The sequence below is a fragment of the Patella vulgata genome, chromosome 2 (genome assembly GCF_932274485.2).
Source record: "Patella vulgata chromosome 2, xgPatVulg1.2, whole genome shotgun sequence".
Taxonomy (NCBI): domain Eukaryota; kingdom Metazoa; phylum Mollusca; class Gastropoda; family Patellidae; genus Patella; species Patella vulgata.
The window spans coordinates 17,471,502-17,490,726 of NC_065880.2; the positions used below are offsets into that span (position 1 = coordinate 17,471,502).

The 19,225-nt window shown below is 33.4% G+C and overlaps 1 protein-coding gene across 3 annotated transcripts in view; it reads left to right on the forward strand.

Moving 5' to 3' along the window:
• Positions 1-19,225, forward strand: part of LOC126809997 (protein sidekick) — a 35,449-nt gene that overhangs the window by 10,460 nt on the left and 5,764 nt on the right. For 2 of the 3 annotated variants that reach the window (XM_050534877.2, XM_050534875.2), the window contains exons 4-28: positions 375-486; positions 1,133-1,356; positions 2,715-2,865; positions 3,414-3,541; positions 4,043-4,159; positions 4,328-4,492; positions 5,349-5,642; positions 6,288-6,428; positions 6,729-6,920; positions 7,188-7,811; positions 8,158-8,256; positions 8,741-8,932; positions 9,274-9,644; positions 10,321-10,570; positions 11,172-11,287; positions 11,854-12,040; positions 12,681-12,971; positions 13,608-13,806; positions 14,156-14,259; positions 14,381-14,451; positions 15,719-15,944; positions 16,559-16,674; positions 17,089-17,272; positions 17,920-18,057; positions 19,057-19,218. In XM_050534877.2, coding sequence (XP_050390834.2) covers positions 375-486; positions 1,133-1,356; positions 2,715-2,865; positions 3,414-3,541; positions 4,043-4,159; positions 4,328-4,492; positions 5,349-5,642; positions 6,288-6,428; positions 6,729-6,920; positions 7,188-7,811; positions 8,158-8,256; positions 8,741-8,932; positions 9,274-9,644; positions 10,321-10,570; positions 11,172-11,287; positions 11,854-12,040; positions 12,681-12,971; positions 13,608-13,806; positions 14,156-14,259; positions 14,381-14,451; positions 15,719-15,944; positions 16,559-16,674; positions 17,089-17,272; positions 17,920-18,057; positions 19,057-19,218 — 4,854 coding nt within the window. Of the gene's footprint in view, positions 1-374; positions 487-1,132; positions 1,357-2,714; positions 2,866-3,413; positions 3,542-4,042; positions 4,160-4,327; positions 4,493-5,348; positions 5,643-6,287; positions 6,429-6,728; positions 6,921-7,187; positions 7,812-8,157; positions 8,257-8,740; positions 8,933-9,273; positions 9,645-10,320; positions 10,571-11,171; positions 11,288-11,853; positions 12,041-12,680; positions 12,972-13,607; positions 13,807-14,155; positions 14,260-14,380; positions 14,452-14,793; positions 15,017-15,718; positions 15,945-16,558; positions 16,675-17,088; positions 17,273-17,919; positions 18,058-19,056; positions 19,219-19,225 lie in introns of all 3 variants that reach the window. The other variant, XM_050534876.2, reaches the window with a different exon arrangement.

The following is a 19,225-nucleotide window of genomic DNA, read 5'->3' on the forward strand; positions in this document are numbered from 1 at the left end:
GCTTTTTTATTTTAAACTGGTTCAACTTGGCCGTCTGAACGGGTTGGCTTAAAAACCCCCGGCTCCAGCTTGCTTTGAGCATGTGCAGTATGAAGTAAGTTAAATTCCTATGAAAATATCAGGGTCAGACAGTGCCATTCTTATCGAAAGCGTGCGAGAACTGAATAAAGAATATGAAGCTACCCATGCACATTTAACTCTGACCGAAGAGGTCAGAATACATATAGTTAAACTGGTTTGGCTTATAGTACGTGTAAACACAACACGATGCTGTCTTAAAAACCCTGGCGATTTTGAACTGGTTTAAAAATAAGCGTCTGAACGGTATATAACATTCATAGTGCACATCTTTAATTTTTTGTTTTCTTGTACAGCTTCAGGTGATCCTAGTTCCCATATTCCACCACAGTTTGTAGTTCAACCCCAAAATACCTTTGCTACAATAGGTGATAAACAAGTTCAACTAGAATGCGTTGTTAATGCAAGGTGAGATTTTCTTAATTTAATTTTTTGAAAATAATTTTGATTAAATAAAAATTTGATCTTTGAAAATTTCACTAAATTAGATTTTAATATTTAATGTTATTGATATATTTGATTGGATGTTCTTGCAAGTGAATTTGAATAGATTAAGTTTAGATATGTGTAACTCATTGCCTGATGTACAAAATAAATATATAAAATTCAGATTTATTAATGCCCCAAATTTTAATATTATATGCACAATGGGACAGAAAATAATTTTACCTGGGCAGTGACAAGTCTTCCTGACAAGTTAGGGTGGGTTGGATGGCCGACCGAATGGTTAGCATGAGCACGCTGTATCATAAGGTCTGTCATTGAGTCACCTGCCATGGTTTTGATTCCCTGGTTGTTCGTGATAAGGAGAAGGGTCGCTTGTCCAACTTTGTGGGTTTTCTCCTGATCCTCCACTTTCCTCCCACTGCTAAAGACCCCTACACGCAAGCAAATTATTGAAACACAACTGAACCATGTGTTAGTCCCCAAATGACCTAGATTGTGTCAAGTGGACGTTTAACCCCATTTTTTTCTCCTCTCTCTGTCAATTTAGTACATGTATTTTATATAATTTTTATTAAGTGAAACATTTTATTTTATAAATTTCAAACAGACCTATCAACAGTTTGAGAATCGATTGGTATGTGTATAGAGGATCAACTAGAACACAAATAGAACAGAATAATAGGTATATCATCAGTGCCTTTAAACGTCAACTGTTCATACAGAATCCAGTAAAGAGTGATGAAGGAATGTATGAATGTGAGGCTAGATTAGATATCGTTGGTGGACCAACTTACGCTTCTATAACAGCTGAAGCTAATATCACTATTAGAGGTAAAATAATTTACAAGTGTTAATTAGACAGACATTTTGTATTTACAGTTATTATTCGTAGCACCAAGAACCTTTTTCTAAGGGAGACCATAAATTAAACTCCAAAGAAGCATGACACTGAAAGAGTCTACTTACAAAATTTATTTGATGAACACCATACCCCATTTTCTGCAAATTACGGCATTTTAATTATGTCTCAATCAATATTAAACAAATATTTCATTTTGTGCACTTTCCATTGTTCAAAGAATATAAAATGTTCTGTACAAGAGAGATCTAGGAAAGAACCTATACATTTAAAAGAGTAAATTTATACTAGAAATGGCCTCAGATACAAGGAAATCAACTTCAAACTTTCAGAATTTTCGGGGGGGAGAACCAAATACCCCTCTAAAGGCTCTGTGGTTAGTCATGCCAGATCAGCCCACCCCCACCCCCACCTTCTCCCCCCGGCTCATTTTTCCGCACACGCCCCTGGAATGAAATTTTCAGTATATATATTTTTTCATTTTCTGTTTTTGAACCATTATAGCAAAACCAGTCAACTCTTTATCAAAATCTTGCATAATGTGTCTTTAAACTTTCATCCTATTACAAACAAAAATGTGGACACACAATGTTATTAGACCAATGGCCTCCTTATTTCTACTCAATATTTTTAAATCACTTAAAATTGTTTGTAGAAAACAGACTCCAAATTGAATCTGTGACATTTTTGAAAACATTTTGTTGATTTTGTATTAGAATATCATTGACATACTGCAGTCATACAATATTGTTATTGTGCAAGCAGGTTTAACGGGCTTGTCAAAACAAGGTGATGTTTCTAATTTGTTTTAGAAAACATGCTATTTTAATGAATATATGGTAATATTATATTATTGAAGTAGACTTGAAAATCAAAGATGACAGTGGAGTATGACATGTCCATTTTATGTGGCTCGATATTATCTTGTAGAATAAATATTCATTGAATAAATCAATAACATTACTAAAATAGTAAGATATCAGTTTCTATCCGAGGAGGGGTCTAACACATGCATGAGTTTGGTCCCATATCTGTACATGATCTGAAGTAGTGAACATTGTGTAACTTTGAAGGTTCTCCCCGGTTACTCACTACTAAGACCCTGAAAACAAGCGAATTATAGAAATAAAAATGAACTGTTGAATGGCTGTTAAACCTCATTTTTCTCACCAGTTTTTGTCCATGATACCTAGATTGAGGCATGACTCGTTCCCATCTAAGATTTGTTGAATTTGCTAGATATTTAATTCAGAATGGTAGAGACTACTGATGTTGTGGTAGCATCTATTTGAAATTTCTTAATGATATGTAAATATATTTTTCATACCAGATGTACCTCAGATAGTTACACAATTAGATGGCGTAATGGAGAAAGATTTCAGTGAAACGGCTATATTAACATGTCAAGGAATAGGAACACCTGAACCAACCTTACACTGGTATTTTAATGGTCGTGCTGTAGAGACTCTTACAACTGGAAGGTAAGTTTAATGTAAATTTCATTGTAGTTTTTAGACAATGTATAGTCAATCAGATGGGACAAAAAAGCAAAGTCCAGTGTACAACATATTGGTGTGCATGTATAAGAATCATTGACAGTTGGAATTCGATATAAGAATAGGCTGTATAGTGCAGATATCTGGGCAAAATTTTCCTATAGCACACTGTTTGGAATATGCCCACCTTCATTAGCCCAGTCGGTACAGAACAGTAGGATGTAACACTCCATTTCATTTCAGTTCATTTATAGTTTATAAATGATTTAAATAGAATTAAACATTGAAGCAATGTCTATGACGATCATATCGAAACTGATTTATTAGCAAAGTGTCGTTATATTAAGCCCATTCCATTCCAAAAGGTTATAATATTAAGTCAAATGAAGATTCAAAGACCGTCTCTTCAGTTTAATCGCTCGTTTCAAACATCAGAATCACAAACTCTACAGCAAACTTTTTTTTAACATTTCTCTAAGGGAATACCGGTACTATGAAATTATCTTAATTTTAGTTTGCATTTTGTTTCACAGACATTTTGGTTTTGCGAATGGAACATTAAAGATAGTAAATGTAGACTTACCTGATGCTGGAATATATCAGTGCTTTGCTCGAAATGATGTTGGAGAAGACTCAGGATCCATGTGGCTACAAGTCAATAGTATGTATATTTAATATTTATAATTTCTGCTGAGAAACCAGTCATTTGATAAATATTTTTGTAATTGTAGACTACCACAATATATCAGTAGCCTAAACTTTAAAATCCAGTCTGTTATTGAACCACCATAATCCAGAGTTTTGAATCACATAACTATGTATATTTTGCATTAGTATTTGACATTGCATGTCAGTATATCAGTTATTGCATATGGTTCCATATAACAGATTAATGTATATTTGGTTGTTTTGAAGTACGTGTATCATGTTATTGTATATTGGGTCATTATGTATTAAACAGTATGTATATCAAATTTGTGTATATTTGGTTATTGGGTATTGCACAGTATGTACATGTATATCAAATTAGAGATATTTGGCTATTGAATATTACACAGTATCTATATCAAATTACTGTATATTTGGTCATAGTTTATATTAGAATGTGTGGTATATATTTTTCCTGTAGACAAAAGAAATGATAATCCTTTCTAAATTGTAGGTTCTCCTCCTAGACTGACCAGATCACCCAGTAATTTAACAATAGTAGAAGAACGTGAAGCAAGATTTCCTTGTGAAGCATCAGGAGCACCACAGCCTGTTATATCATGGGTTAAAGGTAAGTTTTATAGAATAATACATGTAATTACTAAAGGCAAATTAATAATTATATTTCTAGTTTACTCTTATCTATTTTAATTCATCTGCAGCTCTATTTTGTCAATTTGATCCACTGATATCTTCTAGATTGATTATCTTTTTACATATTATATACTTTGATTTTCAGTAACAAGTGCTGGTGATCAAACTATTGTTAGTGGTGGTAGTATTCAGGTATTAGAAAGAGCATTGTTGATAACAACTGCCCAGAAATCAGATACAGCTGTATATAGATGTATTGCTACTAATTTAAAGGGAGAAGCAACAGCTGAAGCTCAACTACAAGTTATAAGTAAGTTCAGGTTCAAGTATAAGATCTCTGGGGAAAAAATGTGAAGACATATCCTATACCTGTTACATCTAAAAATATTGATCATTTGGAAATGATTGTTATGGCAAGATATATGGGTTATGTAAATTCATTAGAATGCTCGATCACCACCTAGTTTTTTTTTAGTAACCTGATAAAAGTAACTACTGTTTGTAATCTTTCCGAGAAGGCAAATGAAATGCAGCAATAACCGTCCGATTCCATTACGATACTCAATGATTGTTAGTCAAGAAGCTCGTCTGCACCTCCACTGAACAATTATACACTGCTATATCTTTAAAAGCTTATCACAGATCTTCAGATGGTTGCTTGGGACTGAATTAACAAATTTATGTCAGATTTTTCCTTTAAATTTATTAACATGGCAACAGTTTAATGGAGCCTGTGTTTATTTGGGACTGGAATTTTATCATTTGGCTTTTAAATAAACATTGTTTCTGCATCCTATTCCATCAAGCATTTCTTGACTGCCAGCTGAATAGAAAGACAAATTGATTTTAAAAGTTTGTTCATGTGGCTATTTCATGCGATCTACAATTTCGACAAAGATGAAATATTTCCTTGTGTTTTAGATCAAATCTTAGCGTAAAAATAAAATCTGAAATAACAATCAACAACTTTGTGTGTTGCTAGTGTCCAGTTTACCACGTTTTGTTTACAGATTAAAGATATTTCGGCAGATAACCAAACATAGGCATGTCTTTATTTATTTCATTGAAAAACAAATAATCAACAATATTGTTGTTATTCCCGAGTTGACAGAGCCCCATTTTTATTGATTGGTATTGAATAAAAGATGATTTTGGTTTTTTTTCAGCAAAAACTCAAATCGTTCGTCCCCCACAAAATATAACAGCGATATTAAGCACATCAGTAACATTAGAGTGTGGGGTTAAGAATGATGATTTGATAACACCACAATGGCAGTGGTATTTCTATAAAAGGTCAACACAAGAAGAAGAGACAATAGCTAGTTTGGGTCATAGATTAATAACCAACGATGGTAGTCTAATTATTAGCGGTGTATCTGGTATTGATATAGGGAAATATAAATGTTTTGTTATGTCGGAGGGTGGTAATGACAGTCGTATTGCAACATTAATGGTTGTTGGTAAGTATTTTTTCATTATTCATTTTTCCTTTCTGTTTTTTGTTCTTAGTAACTTATTTTTAGGGAGACCAGTTAACTTATATGTCGACTTGGTATAGCATAAATTAATTTGGGATTTCTTGTTGGATGGTTGAATGATTAACATCATCAGAGTTTATGGCAGTATAACAAAGATTTACGGACAAGATTTTCATCAATTCTGTTCTGAATCTGCTAATAAAATAGCCGACATAAAATTGATTCTACTGGTCACTGTCTTTATTTGTTGGTTGGATGGCTGAATGGTTAGAACATGCACGCTGTATCATAGGTCTGTCATTGAGTCAACTGGCGTGGTTTCGATTCCCCGGTTGTACGTGACAAGGATTTGGATCGCTTGTTCAACCTCGTGGGTTTTCTCCAGGTCTTCCAGTTTCTTCCCACTGCTAAAGACCCCTACGCGCAAGCGAATTATTGAAATAAAATTGAGCCATGTTAGTTCCGAAATGACCTAGTTTGTGTCAAGTGGACGTTAAACCCAATTTCTCTCTCTCTCTCTATCTTTTTTGTTTTCGTTGATAGAATTGAAGTCATTGACTATATTCATAGGATAAAAATTTATTGATGATGGCTTGATATTTGTGATATATGTATATTGTTTTACAGAGTTACCAAGTGCTCCAGTAATATCTAGTGTGGTACTACATAGTACACAATCAAACAGTGTTATTGTTAGTTGGAGTCCTACATTCGATGGTAACAGTCCTATCAAGCGATATGTTATTAGTTATATAGTCAACGATCAAGGTAAACTATTATAAATTGAACAATATTTTGATCTCTTCCAAACATTATTGTGAAGCATTGGAATTAATATCTTGTTAATACATTTCTTTTGTGTGTTTAGACAAGGTTGCATTTCTGAATTCCATCTGCCTATCCTATAGATCATTTTAAAGTTCCTAAGATTCTTTTGGACCAGCAAGAGGAATCCTGTCCTATTGAAGATTTATTAAAGATATATGATAAGATTTATAATAATATTACTATATATTTTCATTTTATAGATAGTATATGCATGTCAGACCTATTTCTCATTTATTTCAGCTGGTGCTGCACCTGAAAATGCAAGATGGGACCCATATCCAGCTATTATACCACCTAATGTTACTACATATGTTGTATCTAATCTACGTGCCTCACGTTATTATACATTCCGTGTTAGTGCTATAAATGCTGTAGGTGAAGGTCAACCAAGTGTCGGTAAACCCACTCCCCCTATACAACTACCTCCACAACGTAAGTCATACAATACTATACACAAAAACATACACAAATCTGATGTCTTTAAAGTTTCAATTTATTTTCTTGTACAATATTGACATCTAACATATTTTTGTTCAGATCGCATGATTTTATTGACTTATTAAATTGTTTGGGTTCATTTTGTAATGAATTATAGAAATTTTAAAACCAAACTCTTTTGATCCAATAGAATTTTATTAACATATTCAGAAAAAAAAAACATACTTTACTGAATATTAATAATGACCTTGTTTTTCACAGCTCCAAATGCTCCTCCTAAAAACTTCTACTGCAGTCCACGACCAAATAAAGAGATATTAGTACAATGGCAACCACCAGAAGAAGATACGTGGAATGGTGATTTAACAGGATATCAGATACGTTATAAAGTGGATGGTCTTCCTGATTCCGCAGAAAATAGGCAGAATGTTACCAGTTGGTCAACTACGAATTATGTTTTACGAAGTCTTGTGTTTCACAAAGAATACCATGTTAAAATAGCTGCTATGAATATCAAAGGTGTTGGAGTTTTCAGTAATGTATTTAAAGTTTGGACCTTAGAAGGGAGGCCAACATCTCCCCCAAGAAATGTTTCCTTTGAGGCTATTAATTCAACAACAATCCGAGCAAGTTGGTTGTCGCCAGATCCTCTTGAAATTAACGGAGTAAACCAGGGATATACTATAGAATTACGTCGTCAATCAGTACCTCAAATGGAAAGAGCTATTTTTGTGCCTTCTAATGCAGATAATCCACTAGGTCCTATGTCGAGTGAAATTTATGGTTTATTAAAGTATACACAATATGTTATACGGATTACTTGTCGTACAACTCAAGGTTCAGGACCTGCTAGTGTGGAACAAACAATTCGTACACAAGAAGATGGTTAGTATAGTCCAGAACATTTTCCACATCATTTTTCTTTTTCTCTAACGATGGTGACAATGATACTTTCTATCCAGATTCCTATTTATTATGGTAGTATTGTTACAATTTAAAAAGTCTCTGCTAAGTATTACAAAAATGGGGTTTAATTAATGTTTACTCATTTCAGCATTAAATTAATGTACCAGCGCTTGGCCATTTGCACTGACAATTTGGGATTCACTCACAGTACTTACTTTACAGCGAGACCCTTATAGCAACTGCTTAAATTTCATTAATTCTTTTGTTCAGCGGGGTATTTTTACTCGATTAATGTTTGTTAATTATCTACATTTATTCTTTATAGTACCTGGTGCAGTAGGTGATCTCAAATTTGATCAGATATTGGATAGTTCTGTACGAGTGAACTGGTCTGTTCCTGCTGAAGTAAATGGTATATTAGAAGGTGAAATTGATTATAACATATGCCTTATTGATTTAAATTGTATATTATGTAATCTTTATGACGTAATATGCAAATAAAAAAGTTACGTTGAAAGTTATGATAAAAAGCCCCCCCCCCCCCCCCCATCTAGTTATAAGTTAAGATGATTAGTTTTGATAACATCTTATCAATGGATAGTGAAGTGACTTGTGGTAAAATGCAAAAACACACTTTCAGAAATGATAAATTGATAAAAGATATTTATTTTAAGCAAATACTATTTCAGTCTATTAATTTTATAGAATATCATTTATAAAACAACTATTGAAATCCATTGACTGACTTCATTTCTTTCAATACAATGTGCATGGCTTGTGAATTCAATTTTGAAACATTTAGACCCCCGATTTTTCTAAATTTGTGCCCTGAATTAAAATTTGAACAAATATAGACAAATGAGAGGGCTTCTTAATTTCATGCATCAATAGTTTTCTTTTAATTACAGGTTATACATTATTATATGAGAAAAAGAATCAGTCTGACACCCGACAACAAATAGATCTACCTCCATCTTTAACAACCTATACTATAAGACGATTAATACCAGTAACAAATTATACTATATATGTATATGCTAGTACAAAGAAAGGACCTGGACCATCTAAATCAGCTGATATAGAATCCAATGTTCCACCAGGTAAATTTAGACTATTCCTATTTTTTTTATCACAAAAATGCTGTAGAAAGAAAAATCGATTTTCATGCTGACTAAACTCCATCTGGAGTTTGGAGAGAACTTATAAAGGCCTTTGCCTGTGTTCAATCCAATTCCGTTTATTGAATAAAATATTGTTTAAACTAAACACTGTCTATACCAATTCAGGAATTTATGTGATCAATTTAGATTTGGGCCAAATCCACAAAGGCTGGTGGTATGGGTTGAAGCAGACGACCCTACTCATAGCTCAAATACTGTTAAGTCCGAATTGGTAGTAAAAATTCCATGGAAATGTTTACTCTATTATTTTGTTTTTGTAGAGAAACCTGGTCCTCCACGCAATCTTGGTATAACTAACATAGAATCGACTTCTGTACTTATACAGTTCGGACAAGGTTATAATGGTAAAACCTCTATTACACTGTGGATTGTTGAGGCTCTTGTGGGGTCAAGTACAACTTGGCAGGAGATATACACTATATCTGATCCTACAGCAAGTCAAATAATTGTCCTTAACTTGACCCCTTTTACACGCTACAGTTTCCGTATTACTGCTGTAAATATTGTGGGTAGAAGTAACGCTAGTCAGCCAACAAGATTTGTTCAAACCAAGATGGCTGCACCGGGTATTCCACCTGGGAATGTAACTGTTAGAGCTCTCAATTCCACAGCTCTTAGAATCAGTTGGACAGTAAGTAGTTTTTATTGTAATATATACTGAGACGCAAAGAAAACACACCGTTGATTTGAGAGGGAGTGCTAGCAACACATAGTACAGCAGAAATGTGATTTTTGGCATGATTGTAAGTTGGATATATACCGACATCAAAACTTTAATCCATCGAGGCTGTAACAACTTTATATTGGAAAGTTTGCAAAAAAGCTAAAAATCCAGAGTCTGTAACTTGTGTCTCCACCTCTAGCATCCACACACACTATGCATTGTAACAGTATGGAGGAGATAAAGCTCTGAATGGCTGCTTATGGGATCCTTTTCTGCTCTCATTTAGAAATCCTAGAAGAAAAACATCAATATTGTCCTATAGATGCTCAATTGGTGTTATATTAGGAGATAGTGATGGTCTTTCAAGCACTGCCAAGTTGATTGAAACGTGCGGATATGTCATCTGAAAAATAGCACGACTTAACATATCAACACATTTTCCGTGTAGTACAGGGCATTCATTCTGCCTCTACACAATATAAAGTGCTGTCTAAGCCACATCCTTCCATCAGTTTCAAGATGGTGTGATTCCGTCCAAACCTTCAGTCGATGTTTCTGGTACTCATGCCTATCTTCGTTAGCCCTATTGATGCAGAAGAGTAGATTGTTAAAACCCTATACATTTGTATGATTTATTTTTCAGCCTGTACCTCGACGTGAGTGGCATTCTGAAGACATTGGTTATAATCTAGATTATCGTATGACACCTAATAATAGTACTATACCTGATTCTACATTTACTACCCATAAAATAGTTAATGGTATGAATGTAGAGAGTTATATATTGACTAATTTACAAGAATGGATAGAATATGATGTACGAATGTCATCGTATAATACGGTTGGTACCAGTTCATCTGGTCCTGTCACTACAGAACGTACAAGAGAATCCGGTGAGATACATACAGCTATTTCTTTATTCTAACACATTTGAAAGACATTTTCCATACTAAGTTAAAAATTGTGTTAATGAAGTCACTAGGTACCTGGGGCCTGTTTCACGAAATTTTAACTAAGATAAAATCCAGATTTTAGTAATTTGATTGGATAATATTAGATTGATTTTAGTGGTTAGTCAATCAAATTTGAAGTATCTACTAAAATTTGGATTTTATCTTAGTTAAAATTTCGTGAAACAGGCCCAAGAACTACCAGTTGTCTTTGGGAAGAGTGGAAACAAAACTAAAAGTTGATCTCGGCACACAAAATAAACAAATTTCACTGATTTATTACAAGCATCACCATTTTCAGATTGAAACATCTGGTAGTGACAATGACATCGTTAATGTTTTCTTTTGATTAAGAGTAGCACTCGGAACAGGGAGAACCTAGAATTTTTCTAAAATTTGATCAAAAGTTGTTGTCATCATTTTCTACATTTATTTAAACTATAGAAACTGATGAACCATGGAGAATTTTTCTGGTGTAGAATATGTATCTTCTTGGATTTTATTAAAGCAAATTGTTAAAAGTTTCTATTTTTATTTATTATAGTGCCTAGTGCAAGTCCTAGTAATGTAGAAGCATTACCTTCATCTTCTACTAGTATTAATATAACTTGGGGTCCAGTACCTTTCTTACAACAGAATGGTATGATACAAGGCTATAAGGTAAGAAATATAATATTTAGCGCACATCATTTTATTCGCAATAAATAAATGAACAGTAGATATAAAAAATATTGTATCGGTCAGTAAATGTCAACATTGATTCATACACAAATTGTATTGGTCAGTAAATGTCAACATTGATTCATACACAAAAGGTTGTGTTTTGGGTTAAGTAGATTGGCTTGGAATGATAATATTAGCCTAGGTAGTACCACGAGAATGATTTTTGTTCAGAAAAATGAGGATCATACTAAAATTAAAAGAACTTAGGTTTCCCAGTGGTTATATTGGTGAAATTTATGAAGACATGCAAGATTTTGTCTATTTACAGCAGATATAAAGTATGTTTCTTTATTCGTATGGTAGGCATTATACCGGTTTTCAAGTAAATACCGGCACCGCAGTATTTACCAAACCCAGATTGTATTGTGACACAGCATTATTCTACAAATCTAGTTGGATTAGCAATTAATTGCAACACTTAAAAGGCCAAATGTTTTCTATTAGATTTATGAGACTTGTTTAATTTCATTTTGTAAGTTTGTTATAAATAAATGTTTCTGTAGGTTGAATATCAATCTGAAGCAGAAGGAATACCAGCTAAATATGAAGATGTAGAAGGCAATGCATCTATGGGATTAGTATTAACAGGTTTAAGAAAATTTGTAACATATCAGATAAAACTACAGGCTTATACTAGAATGGGAGATGGTGTACTTAGTCGACCAGCCGTAGCACAGACAGAAGAGGACTGTAAGGATACATTATTTACTTGTAAATTATATTTGGATGATTGGGAATATAAATTGATTCATTAAATTTGAATATAGTGCCGACTCGTGAAAGTATTTTACCAAACATCACTTTTAAAAAGATGAGAATGACTGAACATGAAAAAGCCAATCAGAGATGTAGATAGTCGCTGGTAGCCTGGTAGATGATAGAAATGTCTATTTGTCTTAAATTTTGAGATATTTGAAACTTTATTTCCCTGGTCGGGAAATTAAAATATTCAATAAAAATGATAATTTCTGAGTATTGCCTAATCCCTGTTTATGCGTTTTGTCATATCTGACTACAACATTTGTTAACTTTGTGAACTCCTTAAATGAGAAGTAGTATCAAGAGTAAGCATACCTCACCTCATGCAATATACCCAGCAGTTGATGATCAGCAGGTCTATGTAGTTTTGACCTTGCAGGTTTCTTCCTGTTTCTGCTTCTTCATATACCATATGTTAATCCAAAAACAATATCACCTCTGTCGCTACCTCTTTCTCTTCCCTTTCCGATATCAATGGGTAATTTTTGTCAGTCAGTACTTGGCTGGCAATAATTGTCAATTAAATTGTATATCAGAAAAATTAAAATCCAAATGTTTTCTATACTTTCAGTACCCGGTCCCCCAATTATAATATATTTTCCGATGGTTAACTACAGTGCTGCTCAGATAGTATGGAATCCTCCAAGTGAACGCAATGGTATTATTACGGGATATAAAGTGTCATATAGAAAGAAATCTGATAATATAGATATTAGTTTTGTAGAGCTGGGTCATTCTACATTAGATCATACAGTAACTAGTCTAACTAGAGAAACCTACTATATATTTACTGTAGTAGCTAGAACAAGATTGGGATGGGGTGAGAAAGCTGAGGTTGAAGTCTATACAATGGTTGATAGAGGTATGTAATATTTATAATGATTGAAATATACATAACAATATGAATGAAATGAAATACGGTTTAACATCATACAGTTCTGTGCCAACAGGGCTTATGAAGACGGACAGTATGAATGAATAAGTTCGAAATTTTGATGGACTGACATACAATAATTATATTGCATTTTGATTTTGAGTTACAAAACTTATTGCATTTTGATTTTGAGTTACAAAACTTTCGCTTGATCTGAAGGTCTACCGCTGTTGAAAGATAATTATGATCGTTTGTTGATGTGGAGCTCCCAGAGCTAATTGAGTTTTTGGATGAATGGCACCAGAATTGAACAATGCCATAAGTAACAAAACTCTTTTTATAGCATATAGTCAAATCCATGTTAACCCTAGATCGCAGTAGTGATCACATTGTTATTGGTCACCTATATTATTAGCAAGAAATCTTTAAATTATTTTATGGTAGGAAGCTACAAACAGACTCACTGATGATAGTATAGACTAAAGATGGGATTGTCAGTCAAAAATTTTACTCCCTATTCTTTTCTGTGATCCTTAATTCTACTGGGATGTTTCCTATTTGCATATAGATATTGAGGACTGTAATGACTTTTTAGATTCTAACATTGCCTTTTTCTATTAATAGCTAGACCAGATAGTCCATCTAAACCACAGATTGGTAGTTCTCAGGTATACTCTCGAAATGTTACAATAAGTTGGAGTCCGGGTAATTTTAATTATGGTCCACTTCGAAACTATACAATACAGTATAAACCACGTAATGGTGACTGGATTACCTACCCTAAGAAGACTCCACCACATGAATCATCTCACACAGTTACAGAGTAAGAATTTCATCATTTATTCTCCTTATTTGTATTATGAAATATGACATGTGTCCATTTAAAATTTGAACAGTTCATATGATGTATGATGTCATTACAGTATGGTTGATTCCAACAAAGAACCTTTCATTTGGTATAATTGTTTTATTCAGTTGAATCTGAAAATTTGTCTTTAAAAATGTCCTTTTCATCACTTATGTTTAGTTCTTGGGTATTTAGAATCTAGTTAATGTGGGAACTTTAGTCCCAATATGGAGCTGCTGTGGTGAATTAGGTCTGGTTTATGATACACATATATTAATGCACAACATTTACCTCTTGTGTTTAACCAATTTCATTTTCCTTTCAGTTTACGACCTAATACGTGGTATCAGTTCCGAGTGGCTGCAACTAATGATATTGGAACAAGTGACTTCAGTTTAGCTTCAGCAGATGTACAAACACTACCTGATAGTAAGTCTTTGTTTAACTTGTCAATGATTTTTAACAATACATTTATAGATATGTAGAACAAAATATCATGATCAGAATTGGTATGAAAACAAAAAAGCTAATTTTGTTTTGTATTTAACAGAACCTGAAGGGGCACCTTTAAATGTAAGAGTATTTGCTGTTACTATGACATCTATAAATGCAACATGGGAGGTAAGATAATCCGCAAGTTTCCATTATTTATATGTTTTCAAGTTTATTTGATTTTTTAAAAATTCAAACCCATTTAAAAGGCTTGACAGGCCATAGTACATAGACAATATAAATTTTGGGGGAAAAACTCCAATAGTTTGGTAAGTGCCAATACGAAATACATATTGGTATGTCAAATTGATCCCAAGAACGTTAAAGTATTATGTTAAACTCTGCATTGATGAGCAGCGTTTTTGATAAACGACTATGGAGAACAAATTTTGTACCAAGTGATGGTTGACCATTGTATTTATATAACTTATATATGTAATTTTTATCAAACTTTTAATTTTTTTTTACAAGCAACCACCCCTTGATATGTGGAATAGTGACAATATATTAGGTTACCGACTTCGATATAAGAAAGAATACTCACTTCAATGGAGATTTAATATTAATGATTGTGTATGTCCAATAACAGTCACTGATTTAGATACCTCACAAACCTATATTGTCAATATTCAAGCATATAATTTGTGGGGAAGTGGCCCTTGGAGTGAGACACTATTTGTCACTTTGTCAGTTGGTAAATAAAGAAGCATTATTCATATTCGATATTGTAATATCTTCTCTATTTTAGTGCTGCTTTTTACACTTTTTGTTGATTTATGTTTACGATTTTTTAGTTACACTTATTAATGTGTTTATATACATGCAGAATTTAACTAGATACTCACATATTTCATAGGATACAAATTCTATATTGATGAAGTAAATTATTAGATTTGCTTCTATTCAATAAGTCTTTAATCAATCTTTTGGGTGGCCAAGTGAGTGTTCTGATGTGTGTGCTCTCAATCAAAAGGCTTGGTATCTATGCAAGTCAAGAGATAGATACTAGGTTTTATGTGACATACACATTATATAACCTCTTGGGTTTTCTTTCTCCAGGTACTCACTCATTTCTAAATTTACTCCGGGGCGTAAGTGAATTATTGAAATAAAGATATACCATATGTTGGTCCCAAAATGACCTAATTAAAGCCCACATACACATGTGCTGTTCTTAAATACTTATTTGACTATCGAATGAAGTTTTAAACATACGACGTATTACGCTGAAATTTGTGAGATATATTAGTTTAATACTGCATGTGATAAAGCTTATTATTTTTTTCTTCTCACCTTCAATTTTATATGGTCAAAGGTGTACCTTGTTTTTATGTTGTATTTTCTTTAGTTGGACATATCTTTATTTTCTTTGGTTGTTTCTCCTTATTTTATTTAGCCACCTCAATCTTCTACTTGGAATGGTGCCATCCAGGCTTATATAGTTCAATACAGACAACTTTCAATGTTAGACTACGCGGAAGAAGTAGTTCCTTATAATCGCTATTCAACTGTTATATCAAAACTTGTTAAGTCTGTATATTATGAAGTGCGGGTTTTGGCCAGAAATAATGTTGGTCGGGGGCCACCTAGTAAACCTACTACAATATTTGTTGGAGAAGCTGGTAAGACAATAATTTGTAATTAAATCTCTGTCATTTTGACTTGAAAATGCTTTCAATCAAATTTTGCATGTTTGAATTGCAAATATCCGTCTATGTTCATTTTTTTTAATTTATGTCTGCTATTTTTCCTCTGTGTTTTCTTTTTTTCATAAATCACAATGCCAACATTGAGGGGTTCTGGGGAATATTTTAATAGAATATTGAGATTTGTGGTATTTTTAACAATGAATAAACATGAATATGATAATTCCACTGTGATATATTTGTGTAAAATTAATTCTTATTTATGATCCTTACGATTGAGAGGGTTGGATGGCCGATGGTTAGCACGTCCGCGCTATATCATTAGATCTGTCATTGAGTCAACTGCCATGATTTCAATTCCACGGTTGTTAGTGAAAAGGTGTAGAGTCGCCTGTCCAACCTCGTGGGTTTTCTCCAGGTCATCTGGTTTACTCCCACTCCTAAAGACCCCTAGGCGCAAGCGAATTATTGAAATAAAATTGAACCATTGAAATGAATACAATGTTTAATATACAGTAATTGTGTATCTGTATTACTTACTAAATGGTTTAGATGTATTTGGATGTCTATTTATTTGTTTTTCCCCTCAGCTCCAACCGCTCCTCCAACACAAGTTAGAATGGAAACCATTAGTTCATCAGAAATTAAAGTATCCTGGCAACCACCTCCTCCAGATACACAAAATGGTGGACTTTCTGGTTACAAGGTAAGAAGTGAATGGTTTAAAGATTTCTTTCCCTGTAGTACAACAATATTACAATATACTCTTCATTACAACAATACACTCTTTGAAACCTCTCTCCAATAATTTCTCACTTGATCTGCAGTTCACCATTCACTAATTCAGTAATCAATGCTTTTGTGCATACTACTTACCAACCTAGCATTGAATACTATAGTACATCAATCTATCAGTTCCTCAATCCATTGTTTCATACATCAATTCATCCATTTTTATCCCACAATGGTACAAGGTACATCAATTTAACAAACCCTATCTAGGTCTGCCCAGTACATCAATTTTAACAAACTCTTCCGTGGTCTGCCCAGTACATCAATTCATATGTTAAGTCTACAGTTTTGACTGATCGATCCTACGTTTATTATTTTATAATTTAAGGTGTTGTATTGGAGTAATACTACTGATGATGGTGGAAAGATAACTCCAGTGATAGTAGTTAATACATATGTTATATTAGAAAAACTGGAGATATATACATATTATTATGCTACAGTACTAGCTTATAATCTGGCTGGTGAAGGACCCAAAAGTTCTATTCAGTCAGCTAGTACTGATGAAGCAGGTAGGTGTTAATCCAGGTTGTATTCACTGTTTTCTAGTTGAACATATGTGAATAATAAAAACTTAGAAGAATTATGCTGTGTTACTGGGTGCCCACATATTTGTGATAAGTTAGATAATTGAAGCCTGGATTGATCTTTAAAAAAAATAAATATTGTTCAAAAAATGCAAACGTGTATATTATAGATGAATATTATGTAATTTCAGTAAAGCGGTGGACACACTAGCCGAATGATTCGGCCGAATCAATTGACAGTGAAATTCTCCTAGTGTGTCCACTGTCATTCTGTCAAATTTCTATTCGACCGAATCAAACATGTTTGATATATTTTCCTAGTGTGTCCGCTTCGTCAAAGCATTCGCCCGAATGTAGAATTCATAAGCCAATCACCACTCATCATCCACTCATATCGAGAAGTCACTTGATTGTTTGAAGAAATATAGACGCCAGCGTGTTTAATCATGTGACGTGAAAGGTGATGCAATCGACTGGTGAATCCGGCGAAGCAATTGCCTAGTGTGTCTACCCATTCTGCCGAACGATTCGGCCTTATGATTCGGCTAATGTGTCCACTGCTTAACATTACAGATGAGTATTTTGTATTTCAGTAACATGTGTATATTACAGATGAGTATTATGTATTTCAGTGCCTGGTGTAACTGGACCACTAGTATTTACCAATATAACATTAGAAAGTTTAACTGTGTCATGGTTACCACCAGATGAATCTAATGGTATTATAATCAAATATGAACTGGTCTACTTTTTAAACAAACCAGATGATGGTAAGTATATCAGAACAATATCATGTTACTAATTCTCAGAATAAAATATGGGAACTTAGATTATTATTTCATAGTAATAGTGACCTTAAAGGGGCTTATGTATTGTTTAATGGTCGAGAGCGAGACATTAAGTAATATATTGTAACAACAAGAGGACCGTCAGGTCCGAGTGTTTTTACAATATATTACGCAATGTCTCAGCTCGAGACCATTAAACATCTTAAAATACAGACACTCTGCACGTGCGTTTACAGTAAAATACGTCAAATATTTGACAAGGTACGATTGGCAAGTTGCCCGTACGATTATTTGAAATAATGGTACGCCAACATCAAAGGGTGACGTCACATCTGTATTTTAAGTAAGATAAGACAAAGAGTTGACAGTTTTTGCTATAATAGTTTAAAAAGAGATAATGAAAAGGGAATATGTTGAAAATTTCAATCAGATTACTTCACTCTGAGCCAAGTTATAGGTTAGAAGAACAGTGTAGCTTTGATTGTCATTGTTACCGTTGTTAAGATAATAAACAAAGTTTCAATTATCCAGTTTTAAATTAAATTATTAAATGACTGAACCTGTTCTAATCAACTTAAAATCGGACCCATCCGATGGCATCGAGTGTTAATTATGTTCTTGTCATGTTAATTAATTGTCCAATTAATAATTTCTATAACATTTAAGGTCTAAAGAAAGACCTGCAATAGGCAGATTTATCTCTTGTATAATGCCTCTTTAAATACCACGAATGTGTGCATTTTTACGAAGGAGAATTTTGCCTATTCTTCACATTCCAACTATCAAGGGTTCGTTTATGTGCATTCAAATTTGTCCACAGGTTGACATTGTTTTCCATTCCATCCAAATAAGTAGGAAGAATTGGAAACATCCATGGCTTAGACAAAGAAGTTTTGGGTGTACCCGGTGTACAGACCTATAACTAGAATTTCCTAAATTGAACGTATCATCAAATTATAACTGTTGTATTTATTTTTACAGCTGAAACTAAATTAGTAAAATTAACGTTAAATGGTAGTCAGCACCGTATTAGTGTAGAGAATCTAGAAGAATATGGTAATTATACATTCCAAGTTAGTGCTAGAACATCAAAGGGTTTAGGTCAAGAGAGGTCATCTAGTGTTAGAACCGGACCACAACCAGGTAAGAT